Source organism: Halichoerus grypus, chromosome 7 (assembly GCF_964656455.1).
Source record: "Halichoerus grypus chromosome 7, mHalGry1.hap1.1, whole genome shotgun sequence".
Taxonomy (NCBI): domain Eukaryota; kingdom Metazoa; phylum Chordata; class Mammalia; order Carnivora; family Phocidae; genus Halichoerus; species Halichoerus grypus.
Genome location: NC_135718.1, coordinates 22,519,588 through 22,543,867, shown reverse-complemented (window position 1 = coordinate 22,543,867; position 24,280 = coordinate 22,519,588). Strand labels below are relative to the sequence as shown.

General features: G+C 41.7%; 1 protein-coding gene across 5 annotated transcripts in view; it reads right to left on the bottom strand.

The window, feature by feature from the left end:
- The window catches only part of SORCS1 (sortilin related VPS10 domain containing receptor 1), a 520,496-nt gene that overhangs the window by 111,682 nt on the left and 384,534 nt on the right, over positions 1-24,280 (bottom strand). For all 5 annotated transcript variants that reach the window (XM_078077135.1, XM_078077131.1, XM_078077132.1 and 2 more), the window contains exons 9-14: positions 20,710-20,889; positions 11,894-12,040; positions 3,996-4,098; positions 3,656-3,732; positions 1,681-1,772; positions 229-336 (exon numbers count right to left, since the gene is read on the bottom strand). In XM_078077135.1, coding sequence (XP_077933261.1) covers positions 229-336; positions 1,681-1,772; positions 3,656-3,732; positions 3,996-4,098; positions 11,894-12,040; positions 20,710-20,889 — 707 coding nt within the window. The remainder of the gene's footprint in view (positions 1-228; positions 337-1,680; positions 1,773-3,655; positions 3,733-3,995; positions 4,099-11,893; positions 12,041-20,709; positions 20,890-24,280) is intronic.

Here is a 24,280-nt window from a genome sequence, read left to right as displayed (position 1 = left end):
GGTTTCGACTCAAGTGGAGATCTCAGGGTTGTGAGATCAAGCCCCACCTGGAGCTCCGTGCATGGCACAGAGTCTGCTTGAGATTCTCTGCCTCTGCCTCTGCCCCTCCCCCTGCTCATGCTCTCTCGCTCTCTCAAATAAATGAATAAATTCCTTAAAAAGAAAACAAAATACAACATGTTTCTGGATTTATATTAAGATTAGAATACATCATACTTTTCCACTTACGTCATGATTAGAGTCTCCTCCCCAGGCTCACCCAGAACCCCATCCACAAAAAGTGGAATAGATGTGAAACTGTATTTGCTCCAAGATCTCCCTTCATCAAAACTCAACCTAATAAAAGAAAAAAATAGCAGGCATCAGATCTCAAAAGAAAAAAAAATCCTTTCAGAGGGAAGATACTATCAGCCAAGAGAGAATACATTTTAAAAGTACCCAGGGCGCTGTCAAAGTGAGCCTTTTATATGAATAACTATTCTTAATTACATCAGAAGGTAGAAATCCAGTTAGCCAAGTGATCTGGGACCCAGATGTGTTATAACAGCCATAAGGGGAGAACTGCATGAAATGGGAATAATAATAAGTCTTTGATAGAATTTTTTTTTAATTTGGATATTTTATTAGAGCTTAGATCTCAATGTGACCCTCTCTAAAACCTCACTGCAATCTAGCAGCAAGGCTTACTGGTGATTCTGAAGAGCAATGGCCTCATTGGACCTACTTAGATGGACTTGAACCAGCTGCCTCTAAGTGAGCAAATCCTGAGCGGCTTCCCTCCTACCCTGTTATGAATCCTAGCTGACTCATTGAGGGAGGGGGTACAAAAGGACTGGCTCTTGAGAGTAAGAGAGATGTGCAACTCTGCTGGTCACACAGGATGTTTCCTTCACTCTGCCTTTCTCTGTGGATGTCATCCCCCAAACTAAGCCTCCGTTTCTCTTATTTTGGCAGCTTTCCCATAGGTCTCCAAAGTAACTAGCACCAGAGGCAAAATCACGCTTTTGGTTTTGAACAAGCTTGCCTGTGGAGAGAGGCCCTTTCAAAAACACAGATGAAGGAGTCTACTGGAAAGCATTCTGGAAGTTAGGCCTTGCACATCCATCTGTGTGAGACCTACAGGTAGAGTTGCAGATTTTCACACACACCGCCCCCCCCCCCCCCCCCGCCCCACCCAAAGGAAGCGAAGGAAGTAGGATCAGGGGAAAGGAGACAGAAAGAAACAGTGCCCTGAACTGCTGATCTCTGTGCAGAACACACATAATGAATACACGTTAAGCTACTCTTAACTTCTCCCCATTGTACCTGACATGCCACTGTACCTGGGAGTGTGCTGAAGGAATAAGGAAGGTATTGGAGAGGGTACTCACATATTTGAAAACCATCATACAACTCCTCTCTCAGGGGCAGAATCGATCTCAATCTCTCTCTCTCTCTCTCTCTCTCTCTCTCTCTCTCCCTCTCTCTCTCCCCTTCCTTCCTCCCTTCCCTTCTTCTATCTCCTTTCCTCCTTCTTTTGTGAAACTGCAGGCAATAATCTTATTTTAATAGAGCAAAGGTATAAATTATGTTCTAGTAGACGTTGATGTTTTACTACAAACCCAGTCCCCATCTGACAGCCTGACCCCTCAACTGCGCTTAGCGGTATGGAGCCATCTGGTCCATGACTCATGCTTTTACCAGAGATGTCGAATCGGGAGAGACGTGTGCTTCATAGCAACCAGGACTCCACCCTGATCCAGATACAAAATACTGTGCTCTTCTTCAAAGATCTGCAAGAGGGAAACACATCCACATGGATACACATCTACACCCACACACGCCCAGAGTTCAGAGAATTAGTCTTCATCTGAGGAGATAAATCCCTCCCGTGATAGAACAGGGTTTCCCAAAAATCTTTGGAAAGATAGTTATAAACAATGCTTCCCAAGGTGGGCCGCACATACCATTGGAGTTAGATAAAATGATTATAGGTGTGCCACAAAAGAAATCTGAAGAATTAATAGTTACATATTCATGTTTATATTCCCATCTTTTTGCAGTAAGTTCTGTTGATTCCCACTGATGACAATGTCAGAATACTGGGTAACCATGCTATTGTGTAACATCTTTAGAAGGAAGAAACCTTAGAGATACTTTACTCCATATTCTCATTTTGACAGGTTTAGAGAGATGTAACATGCCTAAGGCCATGCGTAGAGTGACTCACGGGGCTGGGACTTGTCGCATTACACTGCCCTGTCCAGAGGTAATTATTTCAGTTTCCAAGTATTACAGAGGAAAGCTGTTCTTGTTCAATTCATAGATTCTCTATCAAGTCTAAAGTAGTTCTGATCAAAATGGAATCAACTTGGGTACATGTGTCCTTTAGGTTTTTCTCCAAATGTGGAGAAATCAACTTGAAGTCCAGGGAAGACGGGCCGCAAACAATTTCTGTGTCCTCTCCATACGAGATGTGTGCTGTTTTCTCATAATTGCATTGTTGGTATTGCCTTGTCTGTGGCTACACTACAGACATAATTATTTTCCCCCTTGTTTACCTCTTATACCTAAGAGGTATCCCAGGACTATGGATGTGAGAGCTCTCTGCTTGGTTTGGGGTGCTGGAAGAAACAAAATGGGATCCTGGCTCTTGAACTGTTCTCCAGAAGCAGCTTAATAGTCCATGTTCCTACATACCTACCTCCAAGATCAATATCCCTGGGGTTTCTTAAGCAAATTTCTTTCCGCCTCGCTCTTCTCAAACCATGTGAATCACACGGAGGGCCTACGAAGGGTCTGAAGCTAGGAAATGGTAACTGGACCATAACATGGACATCTCTGTCTAAAATTTAAAGCAGAGTGTTCTCATTTCTGTGTGATTACCTGTGCATTAGATTTCAATTTATGGTGCTTGCTAGTTATTGTATGATAATTAAACGTCAGTAGGTTATTAAAATATATTTATTGAAGTGTAACAACCATGCATTAGGCACATATCTTGTTATGATTGCTAAACCTCATTAAATGTCTGTTTTATAAGCTATGGGTATCTAATTTTCATTCAGAAGAAAGAGAGGAAGCATTTAAGCTAAACACATTGGCTTAAAGTGATTCCATTTCTACCTTTCCAAACATATGCACCCTGATGGTTATTACTCTGTCTTCTGCACGTGAAATTTAAACATTTCAAAATACCACCTGGGTAACGGCTGTTTCTGTATCACTGCATTCCTCTCTATTCTGACTCCAAGGCAAGGGGAATTTATGGAAGCTGAGTTGCCAACACTGAATTGTGCTGGGTATATAATCTACCCTTCAGGCTCTGTGTTCCCTATACAATAACCTCTTTGGGATCCTGGTTTTCTTTGTGGGAAAAAAAATTCAGTCCAATTGGATTCAGGTCCAATTTGGTTTCATTGTCACTTATAAACTTTCTTACATAGAGGCTCTGAAAAAAAGGGTCATTTTTATTGAATGGCAAAAAAATCATATTGCATAAGTATTTGCTAAACTCAAAGACTTATTTAAGACTCTCATAAAACAAAAAGGAAAATAAACACACTGACGAGCTTTAGGATTTACATATAGCCGAATGAGTTCCCAGAATTTAACCAAGCTGAACAATGTTTATGTCATTTAAACCGCAGCAACGAGACCCAGGATGCCTTCTTACCTGCCTCCAGGTGTTCCCTGCATCTGAAGAGACAAACATGCTGATGTCGCTGTCTGATAATTCAGAACCTATATTACCTAGAGAGAGCATGTCACCATTAGTGAAAGGAGCTGTTTGCAAAAGCTAACAATGGGCTCTACTGGCAATCTATGCTGCCCGAGATGGACCGAGACTGTCAACACTGTATGTGAGCAGGGCTTTTCAGCATAGTTGTTCAGGGTCAATGGTTTAGGTGACTTGCAAAATATTTTTGCTTGCTCATTAAATTCCCAGCACAGATATCTAGCTTCTTAAAATAAATACAATTTGCAACAGCAAGCCCACCAGGCAAGCTTCTTACCTGAAGCCACTATGATGCTGGGAGCTGTGTCTCGGCTGGCAATGATCCCTGATGTGTAGGGATTCTCGGAGACCTTAAGGTGAAGGTGTAGTGAGCAATAGGGCTGAGAAGAGGAGAAATGAGGGTCATAAACACATATAATCTAAATGGTCATTTTAAGTCCAGATTCAGAGCATCCATGCATTCTTCCACCCATCCCATCCAGCCATTCATTCATGCACTCATCTTCTATTCCACAGATATCTGGTGTCCACTAAGTATAAGACAGATACCAAACTGCAGAAGGAGGGAGCATCTTCATTTTAGGTCTGATCTACTGCCTTGATTGCCATTTGGCCATTCAACAAATATGTTAGTACTCTATCTGTAAAGCACTAGGTGTAGCTTATGAAAGACTTATATTGACTAAAATTTGGTCTCTGCCATTATGGGGTAATTTAAAAAAAAAATTAAGATCTTTCTATTGATTACCATAAAGAGAGACTAGTGTAACAGCCATAAGATCAGTAAAGATGAAACATGAAGTTCTAGAGGCTGACATGACTATGTCCAACTTTGGATCAAGGAAGGCTTTAAGGAGAAAATGGTGCCTGAGGCAAAGATGGGTAAGGTATGAACTGCAGGTGAGATGTTCAGGAAGATAAAGAACATTTCAGGCCTGAGTGATATCAGTAACAAAGAAAAGAAGCAGAAGAGTTGAGCCAGGTAAGACAGAGGAGGAAAAATTGGATATAAAGATAGGAAGAAGATTTGCTCCATCTGGGAAGGATCTGAAGAAGTCAGCTGGCACCTCTTGGCCACTGTCCATTGGAGACCTTGGTCTCATCTGTCCAGAAGAAACTGTATGACATGTGAAACTTTCCTAACATCTATCAGGCAATCAACAGAGTACCCATGTCAGGGTATTCTCAGAATCAGTATTATTCAATATAAAAGTCATGCTTGTAGACAAAATGCACTACTAATAACAATTCAAATGAAAATTTAAGGGACTTATTATCTACGTATAAAAATCTCGATCAAATTCTCGGATTAAGATACCAACAGTTTTCAAATACAGGATAATAAATCTTATACGAATTTCATTTAAAACAGTTCTGGTACTGAGTTGTCAAAAACTACAAGTTTGTGTCTGAAGCTACATCTCTTTTCATCTCTCAGAAAGATTATTTTCTAATCTTATCGACTTGAGTTTTCGGAATCACCAATGTATCTCTGTTATTACTTTCATTTTGCTCTGTAAGTCTCAGCCAGCAGATATTCAGAGAGCCACAGAGATACATTGATTAAATTTATATGGGATAGCGTAAACGGCAAACTAAAAATGAAGCGCAGGAATAAAAGCAGCCAAAATACTGGTAAAGTAAAACAGTGGATTGCAACAAGGCCTTTCCTTACTGCCAACGCAGAGTAAACTCTCAAGGGATAATGATCTTCATAAATAATGGGTTTTGCCTGAAAATTGCATGGAAGGCTTTCAAAAAAGGCATTTTTACTTTACAATGTTTCATAAGAGTAAGGAAGACTGCCCCTATAAAAAGAATCAGTGGGACCCAAATGTTTGGCTTCCTTTTGTCTGAGAGGAAGATGAGAATGGGTAGGGTTGTAGGTTGTGGATGTTCCGGACAGGCCTGTGCTGCACTCAGATGCTAAGACAGGAAAAAGCAGAGATGGCAAACCGTGCCTCCATGAAAGTTTTCCTGACAGCTGCAGCCTATCGGGATCTCTCCTTCTCTGATTTACAATGGTTTATTTGACCATGTGCAATCTCATATTATCTATTTGAGGTATGTACAGTTTTATCTCCCTAAGAGATAAACTCTACAAATAAAGAGAAAACACCAAGTACTACACTTTGAGTCTTCTGTGGACCCTGGCATAGAATCTAAAAGAGGTAAGTCAATAAACGCTTAAAGTATCAAGCAATGCTTTATATAAGTGAGGACCTGATAGACCTTTGTTGGCTATTTGACTCAGAACAATGCCAGAAGTACGTTGGGCTAATGTATAAACCACATCATCAGATTAATGTTGAGTATCTCCATGGCATTCCAAGAAGTCCAGAACTCCTCGGGGATTAGCCTAGTCATGTGGGCTTCCTGTAAGTCCTTTTGTGTCACCCAACAGAGCAGAACATCCGTGGCTAAGGGATCACCCAGTCTGCCATCCTGAGCCAGATGCTTGCCACATACTTCATCAGCCAACAGTCTCGAAGACTGCGAAGCTCAGTTGCCATCTGACCTGCTCAAGGGTTATTTGAGACAGGGCACTTGCCATTACAAAGGAAAGGGCATTTTCAATCGGCCATCTTGGTACTGCTCTGTGGCTAGGGCTTTCAGAGGCTTGAAATAAATTAATTTGAGAAGGAAAGATACCAGCTCAGGCTGTAGCAGCCACATTAGAAGTGTTCTTTTTGGTGCACTTTTTTTCCACTCTCACATTTGCAGTACTGGATTGCCCCCAGCTGGTATGAGGAGAATATTCCGTGGCTTTTTATCCCCCTTCTTCCATTTTTTTCAAGGAAGTTATATTGTCTACATCAATGCTCAAAGAAAAACAATGTTAAGTGATTCATCTTTACTTTTTGAAGTTAAACTTTTGTACCTGACCAGTTTTGGACATCTGTCAAAGTTAAGTCACCAAAAATTAATAGAGAGGTTTATTAGAATGGCTATCAAGCCACTGCCAGTTCCTGCAGGACACCGGACAAGGCTCTCTAATTATGCACATTGTGCCCGGGCAGGGGGCACTTGGTTTACCTCTCCTTTCTCCTTTCCTGCCCTCTCTCCAGCCTTCTCGTCCTCTTTTCTCCCATTACTAACCATGTCGTAAATATGTGAGTATCTTTCCAGAGTTCTCTGCAACTCAGTAGAGTCAAAGTACACTTTGTCCCAAGGGCATCTTCCTATTCCCCTTATCTTTGCACATTAAGAAGATACAGCTCTGTACACTGAGACCACCATGACCTAGCAGCTGACTTTACAGTTTGGAAATTGCCCTTTGTGTCTTCACCCATAGTCACAGGGCATGGCATATCATCAACTGGTCAATCCTAGCAGCATCTAGATCTCTCGTCTTTCATCTTTTCAGGATCAGGTTTAGAGTTTGAGGATCTGAGGCAAATTAAGGACACTATCCCAAGAAAAAATACACAAAGGCAAATGCACACAGAGTTCTGTGTTCAATTTCAGGGAGCTCACAGACTCCTGAAGCCCATCATGGACCTCTAGGTCCCAATGACCTTTCTTTTGCCTTATTCTTTTATTTCTTATTTTAACCAGCGAAATCCTTTGGCCATTGCTAGTGTTCAATAAATGTTTGTTGGATTTAATTGATCCATTAATTAGCTACTGTCTTCTTAGCACTGTGGATGGCCAATGGAGAATTACTATATGATAGGAGACATGCCCTCCAACATGAATTAAATCAACTTAAAAATACTGTTAGATATATTTGAGAATCAATCAGCTTCTCATTCCACTTTCTCTTTTCCCCAACCTCTGTACTAACAGCCTTTAGGTCTCGTCTTCATAGTACTCTTATCCCTAGGGCTCCTAATCTGAGTATTACACTGAAAAGCCAAATCGCACCTTTTATAAATAATAAGGCAGCAGCTAAAGTCTTAAATAGTATCCTCCAAATCCACTCCCTGAACACACACACTTGCGCTGTTTATGATCCTGAATTGGAACTAGAAATCCATTAGATTTTTAGTAAAGAGTCAATGGCAAAGAAGAGAGAGGGCTCTGGGCCAAGAGGAGATTCAGCTCCACTCCAATCCAACATAACATGCGGTGTTACAGCCTGTGCAAAGGAATGGAAAGCAGAGTCAAGAATCTCCTGGGGTAGCTGGCCGCTTAGCTCCAACAGAGAACTGTCAACTGAATCCATAAAGAAGTCACGGCTTCTCTCCACAGAACACTATGCTTTCCCTAGGGACCCAAAGCATTTGTCACAGGCTCAGCTCACATCTCACCTCTTGGGAGCCCAATCCTGAGGCTTTGGAGGCAGGTGGACCATGACCTGTAATACCCCATCTAACTGTACAATGCACTCTTCAGAGAAAAAGAAATCCTAGCTGAGCCCTCCGGGCAATCAGTCTAAAAGTCCTAAAAATACAGCTGCAAATTACTCTGGATGTGTTATTTCTATAGAATGCATTTTACCAGGGACATTCCATTTGGGGCTGTAATTCTGAACTTGTTCCACATTTGTAACAGCCCTGCTGGAAAATCTCCTTTCTAATCACTAGGCTGTGCTTTCGGGGACACTGTCACTTTCCAAGTACTCACAATCTAAAAGCACTTTTTATCTCCTCTCTGCCACCAGCTCCCAAGCCTAAAGAAGGTTTTTAACGGTCCGGGTCTCCTGTAGCTCAAAGATTTTCTTTCCTATTTTGTGCCTTTGGCAGATTTTTATAAGTGATTTTGGTCCCTGCCCTCCACTCCCTTTGCCATTTCATTTCCTCAGCCTGTTTTCTAAAACTCAGACTGAAACTACATCAAACAAGGTTAATGAGGGAGGCAGGCCAAAAGACTCCTGGGTGCCACACATCCAGAGCCCATTAATTCATCTTTGCTGGATCTTAATGAGCCTACTGATTTTGTTAACTGTAGGGTCAACCTGAGCCTCTGAGCTTCAGAGATGGCTATTATGACAGATCCCTCAGTGTGGCTGTCAGTGGCAAGGGAAAGTTTCCACTCAAGTCTGAATGTGAAACTCCAACACCACCTGTCAATGGAGCTTCGACTTCAGACAAACGATACCCATAACAACAACACATGCTGAACACCTCCCACGTGGTTATCCTTGAGCTGATTCTCTGGAGTGGCCAGAGAGACAGCCACAGTTCCTATACTCATGCTGGTTACATTTTAGCAGAGGGAGGTAGAAAAGACAGTCAACAAACACATGCACTGATTTCAGAGAACGAGAAGGGTCATGGGTAAAAAAGAGTTGGGCCAAGCACCACCTTTGAGAAAGCGTAAGAAAGCCTCTGAGATTAAGGTAATCAAGCAAGAATCTGAAAGCCAAGAAAAAGCCAGACTCGGGAAACGGGATTTTAAGAGAGATAATGGTGAATACAGGGCCTAAGACATAAAGAAGCATGGTGAGCTCAAGGTATGGAAAGAGGTGCTGTCCTCTCCCAGGGTAGCCCACGTGAGGAAGGGCGGGGGGACAGAGGCTGGACAGCTGGCTGGGGAAGCAGACAGGAGCCGGACCCTATGAGACCTCACAGGCCATGGTGAAGTACTGGAACTTTATTCTACCTGAGTTAGAAAGTTATTCGAAACTTCAAGTAAAGGAGGGATAAGATCTGAATTTTTAAAGGTCAAGTCGATCTCATTCAATACATAAAATTTGAGAAAAGATAAATCTTTTTACACATAAAAATACATTTAATACATAAAATTTGAGAAAAGATAAATCTAATCTATAGTAAAGAAAAGCAGATTTGTGGTTGTCTAGGGCCGGGGGGAGTGGAAAATGACTGTGAAGGGCACAAAGGAATTTTTGAGGGTGATGAAAATGTTCTATCTTTACTGTGGTAATGGTCACATAGGTATCTACACTTGTCAAGATTTGTCGAACTATACTCTTAAAACGGGTACTTTTTTATGTATGTTTTACTCAGTAAAGTTAGATTACAAAAGAAAAGATCTCATTGGTTGCTGTGTGGAGAAGAGATTGCCAGGTAGAGACAGGAGGACCAGTTGGGAGCCCATCACCGTAGGGCAGGTGAGAAATGATGGTGGCTTGGATTAGGACAGTCCCAGTGGAGATGGGTAAGCAAGCTGATACTGCATTTATATTTTAGAGGCATGGCAGTAAGCCTTCCTAAGTGCGTGGGTGGCTCAGTCGGTTAAGTGTCTGCCTTCAGCTTGGGTCATGATCCCAGGGTCCTGGGATCAAGCCCCAAGTCCAGGTCTCCGCTCAGCAGGGAGTCTGCTTCTCCATCTCCCTCTGCCCTTCCCCCCACTCATGCTCTATCTCAAATAAATAAAATCTTAAAAAAAATAAAAAGACTTCCTAAAACTGGGCTGGAGGTGGAGTATGAAGCACTTCACTAAGTGCTCTGTGTGTCAGAGGCATTTGTCACAACCCATTTATGACGCCAGAGTGATCACAGGCAAGCCTCTTCAGGTGCTTCGGTTAATTCTGTCTCATGGGCATTTAATCTCCAAAGTGCATGGTGGGAAGGAGGACTATACTGAGGCACTGGTGCATCCCATGCTTCTCTGGCTAAGTACCATGATGCCGCAACTTGGAAGAGTAAAACTAGGAAGGTGGCTCTGTTTTTTAAAATGCTACTGAACAGTGCCTTGTACAGAGTAGGTATTCAATAAATAACTGTTACATTTCCTTACTCTGTCACTGGCTTTGTGCACTTATGATAACAACTGGCTTTTCTCCCCCTGTAAGTTGCCAGTAATAAGGGTAGAAGCTGAGTGGGAGGCTGAATTTTAGACTGCTTTGCTGATGCACAGTGACAACCATGATATCCTTTGCAACTAATTAGGTCAAGCCACGGCTGCTGGCATCTTCTTGGGTAGGAGGGTGACCCGCCCACAGCGGTATGAGATGAACCTGCAAAGGGACTGTTCAGACTTGATGGGACAAAGCAAGCTGAGTGTGGATAACATCAAGGTCAGAATTGTATGAAGACTGCAAACACTGGTGTGTGTGTGTGTGTGTGTGTGTGTGTGTGTGTGTGTGTAGACACACAACCAAACCCTTCATACTAAAATGAAGTCTCCCCTGTTTATATACTGATCTCTCCTTTTTATAAACTGTTTCAGAGGAATTAGCACTTAAGTACACTTTGTTTTGCAATTATCAATCTCTTCCTCCCCTCCTCTGCATCAGTCAGTATCTATGCATGCGTCAAGCATGGGCCAGCACCAGAGCGACGATGAGGAGTGAGATGTGACCCTCTCATCTTGCATTTATTCATCTAGTCTCTTTCAAGTAGACTGTAAACTCTACAGTCAACAAACACATTTTAAGAGAAATAATGGTGAATACAGGGCCTAAGACATAACACCTAAGATATAACACCTAAGACACCTTCATATAATCAAATACACAGATAAATTCATGCTCATCTATCTACTCAGTGTCCAAAGGTTAGACAACTAAAAGGACACCATGCTTCAAAGGAGGGGACAGTAAACCTTTTTTAAAGGGCCAGATAATAAATGCCGTAGGCTTTATAGACCATACAGTTCCTGCTGTGACTACTCAGTTCTGCCGTGTAGAGCAAAAGCAGCCACAGTGGGTCTATAACTAAACATGACTGTGTTCTAGTAAAACTTTATTCAGAAGAACAACTGGTGGGCCATATTGGCCCCACAGGCCATATAGTTTACCAACCCCAGCTTCACGGAATGAGACATAGATGAACAGAACATATTACAAAGAGTACAAAAGAGGGTTTAGATCAGTGCTTCTTACCCTTGTTTGAGTCATAAACTCTTCTGAAAATATGACTAAACACCTTTGCTGGAAAACACATCTACAAAATTCTCCTTTCAGTTCATCAGTTCTGTAGCTGAATTTATGCATCCTTGGATATGTAACAAGCCATTCATGGGAAAGTAAAGGTGTATATCCCCACCATATAAGGAAACTATCACATTCTCCCTGAAACTACAATTTGAGGTTCTCAACAGAACTTGGTCACAACTCAGAATCCTTGACGTGAGCAAGGAACCCACTCATGCCCTCTTACCTCTCTGGCCCAGCATGTAAGGCAGCGTGGTGCCTTCATGCCCAGCCCTGTGCCCTTTTGCTCACCAACTGAACAACGAGCCCTGGAACCCACTTCATATGCCTGTTTAATATCCACTTCCAGCCTTCCGCTGTGCAGAACATTCTTCTCCAATGTGAAAACTCACCAGTAAGCAGTGCACAGGGTCCCCCCTTAGATCCGTGTCCGGCGCCTGCAGCAAACGCCAGTCTCGGCCTTTGTTATACGTGATGAAAGTCTTCACTTGGTTGTCAATCTTCTTGTTAGCCAAGAACATTCCCTTTATCCCTGCTACCTGGGAAAAATTGACATGGCTGAAAAATACATCAATTTGAGACAGGATATATTTGTTTACTTAAAAAAATGCAGACTGTCAAATTCAGCTTAAGCACTTGTCTTGGAGAAAAGAGAGGGTGAGGATGGGGGAAGGGGGTAATGCTTAAGTATAATGACTCCCTGGACTATGGGACAGAAAAGCAATATATCTATGCCCCTCATGGTATGGTGGTTGTATTCTAAGTTTGATGGAAGCTTCTTATTTCCTCTAAGGTAGGTTAGTGGTAGCTCGCCATTGCCTAGAGTTACAGTCTGGTGCTTTCAGTTCTGCTGCTCGGTAAATGATACGTACATAGGGCTACTTTAATTTTATGGTAGGCATAGCGCCCATGCTCTTAAATACTCGATCTCATTTAATCTTTGTAGCAATCCTCTTGGCTAAGTATAACCTATTCTTTTTCACGTATGAGGAAACCGAGGCTCATCCGGGTAAAGTGACTTTTCCAAGGTCATGCCACCTAAGGTCACACAGAGAGTAAGTGGCAGACCTGGAATTTTAACCCAGAGCTGATGGCTTCGCAGGCCATGCTCTTAACAACTATCTAAGTCACTGAGCTATCTACAGCCTGGGGCAATTGAAAACAAGGTCAGTTTAAAGCTCATGATCCAATTGCTATTGTTTCCCCCCCCCCCTTTTTTTTTTCCTATAAAAAGATGGCTCTATTAAACCACTGGAATATACTGAACAAAAGAGAACAGCGTTTCAACATAAAGAAGCAGTGTTTTCCCTAAGCTGTGAAATCATTCCCTCCTCCGTTCCTATAACACCTTGAGCCCACTATAACCAGTCCGCATTAATTACTTGGCTCTGACAATATGATTGCCTTCTCTCTTCCATACTTGAGGAAAGAGATCAACTGGGTAAGTTGATGAAGCCGTGAAATAACAAATCATGACTTGTGTACCGTATTTTTCAAGCGTCTTTGGGTGTATTAAATGCATTCATACCCATTTTACCCTACTTGGAATTATGACAACCCAGGAAGACTGAGGGCCAGTGAAAGAAGGATCTGAATGTGTGTAACAGTGCAGGCCATCCCATTTAATGCTCACGGCAACCATGAGATAAGAGTTACCGGCAGCCACATTTTGAAGATAAGGAAACAGAAGCTTAGAATGCGTGGTTTTGTGGAGCACAGATGGTGGTAGTAAGTGGACAAGCTAACAAGTATATATATATATATATATATATATTTATTTATTTGAGAGAGAGAGAATGAGAGAGAGCACATGAGAGGGGGGAGGGTCAGAGGGAGAAGCAGACTCCCTGCCGAGCAGGGAGCCTGATGCGGGACTCGATCCAGGGACTCCAGGATCATGACCTGAGCTGAAGGCAGTCGCTTAACCAACTGAGCCACCCAGGCGCCCTAACAAGTATATTTGAACCCACTTATCTCAGGCCCTTTACAGGAGAATATGAACATTTTTAAGCAGAAGAGTGAAAAAAGAGCAGGAGTCCGTGCCATTCACCCAGCACTATGCCCAGTGATTTATATACCAAACCTCCGATATTCACTACAAACCTGCCTCATAGCTACGGCCCAGATTCTATGGATGAAGAAACTGATGCGTAGACAAAATTTAATTGCTTATGATAACAGACAGTTGGGGCTCACATTCAAATCTGTCCAACTTCCAATGTTCTTTTAACAAATACAGCTCTGAATTTCTCAACTCAAAGAGGTCGGGTTTCGATCAACAGAGTATGTACATTTTACCTTGGCTTTTGACACACAGTCAAACCTCATTAGTTTGTACCTGCTGATGTGACATATGGGATACTTTAGAGTTGGGCCAACTTTGTATTCCTTTGGAACGACATGTTTGTTAAGCAAATAAATGGTATAAACAAGTAGCTGGGAGGAATACTTTGAACTACTTAGAACAAGCCTCATCTTGGGCAATCAACAGCAAGCAGACAGTTTGTTATGCATTGTTGATCCTCGACAAATGTGGGAGACATAAATTTCAGGGGCACTGTACCTCCCAAAGATGGTATGTTAGTTATGAATAGTATTTAGTTATTCACTATCCCAGCTCCATAAGGACTGCTCACCAGGGAACCCCATATTGGTTTTGCATATGTTCCAGAGGCTGTTACATATTTAAATATGACTAAACTGCCAGTTCTTTAAAAACGAAATTTCATGAATCAGAATTTTCACAAGTCATGCTTGTTTTCTCTCCACAGCATACTCGTCCATGAGAAACAATGCTGTCTTAACCATTCAACACTCTAGGTTACGGTAAGCACCGAAAGAATGAAATTATTACCTATTCCAGTAGTTTCCTTGCCCATTTTCCTTCCTGCCTCTCCCTCTTTTGGCAAGAGTGTCAGAGCAGGGTTATATGTGTTTAGGAGCTGGGTTCATTTGATTTGCAGAAGCGGTGACTTTATTGGCCCCCGACTGCTTGGCATTATCAAATGCCACTTGAGTGGAAAGCTGCGCTTTGTAATTCATCTTTGGCAGCCTGGCCTTCGGGTTTATCTTGGGGAATAAAAACTTGCCAAAGCAGAGGCAATGGGTGACAACAGGGGACGAAGCTGGAGTGGGTCTGCTTATTTTCCTCTTGTGGCCAAGGCACTGTATCTGAAAATCCCATGTGTGGTGTCTTTTTATTTTTCTTGCTTTTTTGGTCCGCTCTGCAGAGATGGTCACCCTGGCTCTTTAGTTTCTTGGGCCATCCACTCCTCCTTTTGCTCTGAGCCTGAGAAGCCCATCTTTCCGGGTGTCTTGGTGCCCCTCTAGGCATAAAGCACGTTCCTCAAGGGCTCTTTTGTGAGGTCTCATCTTCTATTTCTTGGAACCTCTCGCCTCTTATTTTGGATATCACTTTGGAAATCAAGGGAGCAGTGTCAGTGCCCAAAATATGGAATGTGTGTGTACTGGTGGGTACATGTACGTGCATATGTATGTATAAGGTCTGGGGTTCCACTGAGGATGGGGGGATAGGTTTATGTTGCCAGACAACCTCAGTATTCATAGTATGTGCATATTTGTGTGGAACGGGGTAGGGCTGAGGGATGGCGCAGGATGGGCAAAAGTAATATTCCCGACGAAGACATGCCTTCATGTGAACACGGACAGTTTCTGAGAATGATATTCCTATGGCAATGACACTCACATCAGGGAGTCTGTCTTCCTTTGGGGAAAAACCCGTTATCTTTTTTACCTTTCTGAATTCTGCTCAAAAATGCTGAGTGAGTTGAGAAGCCACTTATCTTTCTTTGCCTCTCATATGGGGAGTGTGATACCAGAAGTCTCAAAGGTATTTAGTTATTATTTCTTATTCTCTAATCTCATAGGAGCCAAAACACCATTCTGATTAGACTTTAAATATGAAGCATTACAGCTTAAACCTCAAGCCACCACAAAGCACATCCGCACACTTAGTGGGCCCCTGGGAGCCAGCTTCACATTGCTGCCCTCCCTTCTCCTATTTCACTCCCCGGGTTCATACAGGCTATCTCCCACTCCCTTGGATAACATGCTGATATGTCTCCACCCACCCACTTCCTTTGTTTTTTATATGCATCTCTACAGAGCGCTCTTGTATCTCAATCTTTCTTTCACCTGCTCCACCGGAGGCTAAGCTGGGAAGACCCCCGAACAAGAGTTTCTGCTTGTTTCTGACTCTACTGCTTAACTGGGAGATGACCCCTCCCAACCTCTCTGTCTCAGACTGCAACTACAAAGCCGAGGTGTCAAAATTAGAAGAGAATAAAAATTATGAATCAACAAGCATGGCAAGAAAGAGAACGTATCCGTGACCATAATTTCTTTGGGCTTTGGACATAGGATATTTTTCTGTTCTAAAGAGAGGATTGCAGGGGCGCCTGGGTGGCTCAGTCGTTAAGCGTCTGCCTTCGGCTCAGGTCATGATCCCAGAGTCCTGGGATCGAGCCCCGCATCGGGCTCCCTGCTCCGCGGGAAGCCTGCTTCTCCCTCTCCCACTCCCCCTGCTTGTGTTCCCTCTCTCGCTGTGTCTCTGTCTGTCAAATAAATAAATAAAATCTTTAAAAAAAAAAAAAAAATAAAATAAAATAAAGAGAGGATTGCAGCCAGGAGAAACACAAACTCAGAGGGAGAAAGGCCAGGGGTGACTTTGCAATCAAGGAGCCCACTCCCCCAAAATGCCCGAGTGTTCTTTTCTTCCCTCTACTGACTTAACCAGGCAGAACTCCTCTCCTAAGGAGAGAGTAGCCTTAAGTATAATTAGACGGTAACATTCCGTGTCCTGTAAGCAATATGGCCCGGAAGGGAGAGCATTTTTCTTCTCCACCTCCTATGCTGGATTGTAAGAGGCACCTTTCCCCAAGCAATCAAGGTATAAGTACATCGTCACAACTGTTGAGCTTTTTCTTTTAAAGAGGGGGCACTCATCATGTGCAGAAGACACAATGTGGGTAACCGAACATGCACTGCTCGTTGGTTATGTCTTCCATGATGCTCACTGTGCTTACTCATGTGTGCGCACATTCTGTGCATTCCGAATGTGCCAGCCAGGTGGCTTCACTCCCAACACAACCCTTTCTACTTGGCTGGGGTGAACTGTCATTGTCCATTAAGCCAAAGTGCTCTTCATTGTCATTAATTGATACTCTATTCCCAGAGGAGGGAGGATATTGTCCAAAGCTGTCAGATCCCCCTCTCATCAACCACACCAGACGAAAACACTAGGAATCACACGTCTCAGACACACTCATCATGTCTCCTTTGCTCTGGCCACCATCAGGCACCATCTTCTGTTACCCATCCCACGTGATGCCACTGGAGCATTTGTGCTTTCAGGAATGACAGAATTTTAGGATGCTTGTTCCTGGGCTTCTCTTATGGAAACACATCCACCAGACAAAATTGGGATGCATAATGACAGTACTGCCTGAATTGAGCTATTAACTGCAGACCCAGGACTTGGGTCAGAAGGTGGTGAATAGGTCCAGAGCTATCATTTGTGGATTCTGTTTATGTTGGCTTTTTCAAGACTGTTTTATTTTTCTTGCCTGGTTTCTTCTACTTCTAGGTAAAGTCTAATACTATTTATTCTACCCTTCAATGACCTCCAGTCTAAGGGCTATTACTGGGCCACAATCAAATACAAGCCCAAATCTTTCGAGAGACACAAATAGTTTGTTCTTAAGAGTTTGCATACTCTAGGATTCAGATCCTAATTCTGCCACAACTAGCACTGTAATCTTGCAAAAATGATAGCATTTTCTGCCTCCATTTACTTATGTTTAAAGTGGAAGTAATTATAGTCCTAGCATCATAAAGTTAATACATGGATTGAATGAGATAATTACGGAAAGTTCTTTACACAGTGCCTGGCACATACTGGCACCCAAAATATTATCTGTTGTTATTATGAACTTGCATCAACAAAAATCACTATCCAGCATTTTTGCTCTGTGGCCAACTTTCCTGCCTCGTATTTCTTGAATCTTTTGAATGTGGTTCATGTTCAGTAGTCAACTGACTCTGAAGAAAAATTCTGGTATTTGAATAATTAAACCATGTAAGATGGTCATCCAACACTCTGTCCCCAAAATCACATGCATACATGTACCTCTAGGGCAGAGAGAGCCACATTTGTTGTAAAGTTTCAATGTGTGTATGTGAACAAAATGATTGAATTTAATGAGAAATATGCTTCACAAAGCCTCATCAACAATACATCTCCTTGATACACAGACTCATACCGTTATACATTGCACAGTTTGCCTCTGCTGAAAAGCTTAAAGAACACACAGAAATGGCAGGTCGTTGGCATGCAGAAGCATACAAGCAAAGAACTCACGCCATCCTCCTCAGTCACCCCCAAATGTGAGCAGACGTGCACTCCATATATTCTATCTTTGTCACCCCTACCTCATATGTTGCTCATCTATGCTCCTCATTAATTCATTTATGGATTTTCTTACTTTTCATTTATCTCTAAGCACTCATCATTCATTGCAATTCTACTGGGAAATTCATGCTGGATGGCTTTCAGCTTCCTGCTAGCCAGAACAATCAGATTTAAGGAGCATTTGTGCCAGGTTCCATGTCAGCCAATATTCTTTCTATCTAGGTAATCAGCAGATACGGCACCGCCGTTCTGATCACATCAATTTCAATTCAAGTTGCTGCAAACTGTCAGGCTAATAAAACCAAAGACTCTTCTTCCCAGGCCCCGGGATGCAGAACACCTTTACATAATGCAGTCACATCACTGCTCACAATGATGATAATAAGAGCCAGCAGTTGTCCTATGGACAGTCAACTGCAAGAGAGACACAAAAGGGAAACACCAGGATTAATCAAGAAATGATTTGCCATGTCCAGAAGTTACCCTGTTTCCTCTTCTCATTCCATACCTGTTAGCAATTTCTGAATTCAGAAAACCATTCATGAAAACAGGTGTAAATAACGGAACACTGCAAAGCTGCCCCTGTCCAAATCTGTCATCTTTTGTCATCATCAAGGGACCAATTAGAATGGCCTCTGTTTTGGCAGAAAACAAAATTTATCCCAGAAAAAACACTTTCACAATGACTTAAAAAGAGGGGAGAAGTTAATCAAAAAGGGAAAAATGCAACCTGAAAATGAGAAAATGTTTTTGGGAGAACAAGGACAGAGTCAAGGCCAGGGAAGCAAACCAGGTGATTGATCTGGGGCAGCTGCTTTGACTTCTTATCAGACTCTTGAAGCAAGATATTTCCATTGTAAGTGCTGGAATCAGCCATGAAAATGCATGGCATTTCAACAAAACACACTAACAATTTAAATGTTTGCACGACATTTACAAATGAGGAAAGAAATGTGGTAATTTACACTTGTTTATAAGAAGATGACTAGTTGGCATTAAGCAACATCCTATGGCCATGCTAAGTGCAATACGGGAAGAAACAAAGATCCAAAAGTGTGGAAGTGTGTTAGATATTTAAAAAATGTGGGTAGATTTTAAGACTATAAGAACAGAACATTGTATGGGGGCTTAACTTCATTGGAATATAATATTAATTATGCTATCTATGATTTGTTGAACATTGATGCATTTTTGGCACTGTTCATAGTACATACAGTAAGAAGATTAACTTAAGTAATCCTCAGAAATTCTATCAAGTAGGCATCATGTATAGCTCCATATTTTAAACAAGGAAACTGAGGCTTGGAAGTTCTTGGTTTTGTCTTTAGAAGACTACATGTGGTGTAGCTAGGATATAAATCCAGACATCCTGACTCCAAAATTTATACTTTAAATCACAGTTTTATCCAACATGAATTTGAAACTAAATCACCAGAATATGTAAATGTTTTCCAGAATACATGTTCAGTTTGAGGCTGAGATACATGATACTACTATATTTATCTGGAACATAGGCAGGAAAAGAGTTGGAAAAACTTTGTGAATGTGTAAAAAAAGTCTACAGTGTATTTTTCTAAATATATACACACAAACTATGTCTCACGCTAGTTTGGGCTCTGAATGGGGCATGTAAGTTTGTTAACATGACTTTATACATACAGAGAAGTTTAGACACTAGAAGAAAATCCCCAAGAGCTGCTAAAGGAGAAGGGGGATGGGTAGACAGCATTAAAAGGAATTACAATGATAGGTTTAAATTTGTTAAATGAAATTGGTTTCTTTCTTTAATATACTAGATATCATTCCTTTGCCTCTCGTTATATAAACAACCTCTTGACTCTATGAACTTATACTCAACCAAAAGATAGCATCATTATGATTGCACATATTTGAATCAGATTTTTTTTCAGATAGGATATAGGTAAATGAGTGCACTTCCCAAATTCTGAATACATTTTGTAATGGCTCATTATAACCCATTTTAAATCCTTTATGGTACAAGATAAGACTGACAAATGGCTAAAATCCATCCCCAAATAGCAGCTTGCTTTCTACCTAGCCATGCTTTAAATGGCATTCAAGTGTTGGTATTTGTTATGAAAGCTAAGCAATCTAGCATATTTGGTGTTATTTTGTATCCTGGTCATTTTGAGAAACAAAGGGCCATAGCTGTTTTAGGGAAATACGGTAAACTCTGTTTTTTGTCTCTGCCTCCCCCCTTCCCATTTAGGAGAGAAAGACCTATCACTTCTGTCTCACTCACTGGCCCTCTGAGGAGATGACAATTAGCCAGTGGAAGTTACCAGTTTAGAAAGGTATTCAGGTCCAATGGGAGTATCTTCTAGTGTAATACCCGCCCCCCCCCCCCGCCCCGCTGCCCTGTTCCTTCTTCAGAGGGGAAAGGAGGATGCCCACTGCCCCTTTGCTCAAACTCTGACACCCTGTTTGCCCTTCAAGATTATTTTCAAATTTCACACTAGGATCACCCTTGTTCAAGCCTTTCAATTGTTTGACTGCTTCCCCAGACACTCTCTCCAGGTCCCCGGAGACTTCATGGACTGTGGACTTCATCAAGAAAGGATTCCTCCCAGAGGTGTTGTGTGGAATGCAAATTAACCAATAAAAATGTTCTACAAATCCTCCCCTCTCCCAAATGAAATGAGGCCATATAAGGAACTAGGAATTAAAATGATGGAGGCGGCAGCCAATGGTGGGCCCTTACTAACTGCCAGCCCAGGCACTGCAGGGGCTCAGGAGTACACATGCCTTGTGACATACCTCATAGAGGTCGATCATGATGTTGCCCTCAGGACCTCTGTTGCTCTGGACATTCTCCAAGGCCAGTGTGAAATAGACCCCACGGGTGTCTGAGATATAGAGGTTGTAGGTGTCATTTTGGTTCCATTCTTGAACCGCTGCAAACACTTGATTCTCATCTGTGCTGATGACATGCATGTCCTGAAGAAAGACACAGAGAAGTAAAAAGGATGAAGGATGAAGAGCTTCATATGTTAACATGGCATGTGTCCAAAGAGAGTGGAATCTCATGAAGAATACCAGAATAGGCTCTTAGGCACTGTCATGGAAGATAAAAATTTTCCTTTTGTATATTCATGAAATAATAATTAATTAGGTAAATGTTAATCATTTCCTTTGTCATTTGTGGGGTTAGGCAGTAAGGTCATGAGAAAATTGGGCAGAGAGATGCCTGGTAGCTCACTTATAATTTAATTACCTCATTAGATAATTGAAGAATACTTTCTCAAATATGTATAACTTTGGAGAATCAGTCATCCTGATATACTTGGCCAGGCACAAACATGGTACGTGTTCAGAAGGCTTATGTGGGGCAAATATGAGGAAAAGTTGAAGAGACAGAGAGAAAATAGGTAAGTCCTGCTTCTCTCAGAGTGGTCCATGGGCCACCAGCATGGGCATCACCTGTGAGCTTGTTAGATACACTGAATCTCAGGCCTCACTTACTGAATCAAAAATCTGTATGTAAGTAAAATCTGAGTGATTCATACGCACATGAAAGTTTGAGAAACATTCCCTAAGGCTCAGCAACTCCCAGAAGCCCCTGAGGAAAACATTCACCTGAGAATCACCCCAAAGCACTCATCTTCACATCAATGAGTGTTCAAGGACTAAGTGGCTTATCTAAACCTTTACTCTGAGAAGTTCAGCAGGGAAACTTAAATGAGAGAGGAAAAAAGAGGCCTCCTTTCAGACTCTGGTAGTCCAAGGCAAAGGTAATGTGGAGGCAGTGAGCGCATGTCCCTGGGATGGGAATTCCAAACCCTTTCTTCCCCATTCAGAACTCCAGAGAAGTAGATGTTCAGGGGTGGCTGACACAGACCAAGGCTTGCTGTCTCAGACCAAGGCTTGCCGTCTTCTGTGCATAAGCTCTTGGCAGCTGCCTACTGCCTTTACTCAAGGCAGTAGACACTGGTGTAACTTTCAAAAACCAAAAATCAAAACAAAACAAAAACAGAATTACAAATAAGCATAAAGACTGAAGAACAGTATGGAAAGATTCTTGGCTTTTGTGTAGCTTAGTACTCAAATCTTCCCAGATGGATCATCCTCCATCCTTGAAAAGCTTCAGGGGAACTTCCAATCTTCTTTGGCAATTATTTCAGTGCTAGAAAGTTCTACCTAACTTCTAACCTACATTTCTCCTTATAATATATGCCCATGTTCTCTCAACCAAACGATCAGCAATTCAGCTTGGACCTTGCTCTAAACATATAGGAACGAGTCTCTCCCTCCTTTACCATGATCACAGTGAACTCCGATGATCCCAGAAGGAAGAAGTCTTCATCCACAGAGTTTCATATTCCTCACCCCTACTTGAGTCTCACATGCCATACTCTAGAGTTTGGTAATGCTTTTATATAAAGAATACAGAGTGAGAAGCCAAAAATGAATCCTTCCCATTAATTCAATGTGAATCAATAATGCAAGCTTATGTTTGGTATGGAAGTTGGCCATTGTTTGTATCGGTCAAATGTCTATTCCATTTCTTCTGATAATTGTAGTTAATGTTCTTTGAAAAACACCCTTACTACTCTCAGACAAATTTCCTCCCTGTACTTAGTCTTTGCTACGTTTTGCTACCCTCAACACCAGAAAAGAGCTTACTGGCTTAGCATTCAGAATATTCAATGTCCCTGACCACAACAGTTGGATCAGTGATAGGTATGCAACACGAAGTCAATAAGAAACAATTCTACAATGACACTGGTATTATCAGAAAGTAAAAAAAAAAAAAAAAAAAAGAAAGTCTAGATCTGATGAAGGCATATCTTGGAGGGGAAGCAGGGGATGAAGCCAGTCCTGAAGAAAATAGGCTCAAAAGGAAGAGAGATAGGTCACATTCTGTGAAAGTCTTTGAGCCTTTGATTGTGGACAGCTAAGAAGCCTGCCCCACCTGTAAACCTTTCAGTTAGAGAGAACAGTAGAACAAAATGGTTAAAAGAATGGACTTTGAAGTAAAGCTACTTGAGTTCAGATCCTCCCTCTATAACTTAGCTGTGTGAACTAAACTCTGTGTCTGAGAATTTCTACCTGCAAAACAGAGATATTAGTGTGCCCTCCACGGAGTTATGAGGATTAAATCAGTTACTAAGTGGTAAGCACTGAGAATAGTGCCTGGCGCATAGCATCTGTTCCATACATGCTAGCTATTCTCAATTATGCAAGCCCTTAAATCCCCTTTGTTGATGAAGCAAGGTTGATTTGGCTTTTCTGTTCACCGCAAATGTTGGCGGGCTAACTAGTATACTTAATAAAAAGTGGTTCATGCCAAGTATTTTGCTTCTTTGTAATGGAGGGGATTAGCTATGGAAATTAGCCCAAGGGCCATTCAACCACTGAGGGCCAAACTTTCTATGGCTCCCCACTTCCTAAAAGACAAAGACCCAAATATTTATTCTGCCATTTGGAATCCTCACATAACTGCTCCCAATTCACTAGTAAGCAGGATGCAGCATCTTCCCTGAATTCAATTCAAAATATTGAAGCACAGATCTGGCCCCCATGTAACTATTGCCCACCTCTGTGCCTTTGGAGTGAATCTGTGCACTGGTGAACCTCTGAAGTCCGGGTCATCACAGATATCTTGTTAATAAATGCTAGGGGCTGGATACATCAACTATATTATCCCAACTCATGCAAATTTTTATTTTGTAGATTTGGAACTAAACAGTGCTTCAACTCGACTAGAGAACTAGTCGAGTAACAATAACAGATTCAAATGGCCATCTCTAGATAAGGGCCAAGATCCGATCTCTCTCTCTCTCTCTCTCTCTCCATATAATCCAATGACACTGAAGAGACTTAAAAAATGTTGGTCTCAGATATCTTAATTGAAAGATCTGACATATTTAAATGTCATCTTTCTTTTCTCTTCTTGCCTACATTCTCCTCTATCAGGAAAATACACTCTTTCTACATAAAGTGGCACTTTATGTTCAATACTTTTACTGAGACACAAAATTTTAGAACAAGAAGTGACCTTTGAGATCTTCTACTAGAGTGTTTCCCAAAATCTGTTCCATAGGACATCAGCATTGATGGATTCTAATAGACTTTTTTTTTTAATGGATCCCTTTATAAAATGTTTTGATTAATGCTGAGTTATAGAGTTTTCTTGCTCACAGGACATCCTAGAGCTTTTGACACCAGTGACCTACCGTTACTCTCGAGGCAAGGGGCATAGAATGGAGTTTATTTTTTTCTTAAGCTTATTTAATCATGGAGCCAAATTTTAGTGAAGCATCTCTAAGGATATTTTATTCAGAGTAACATTTATTTTATTTAAAAAATGTAAAAACAAAACAAAACA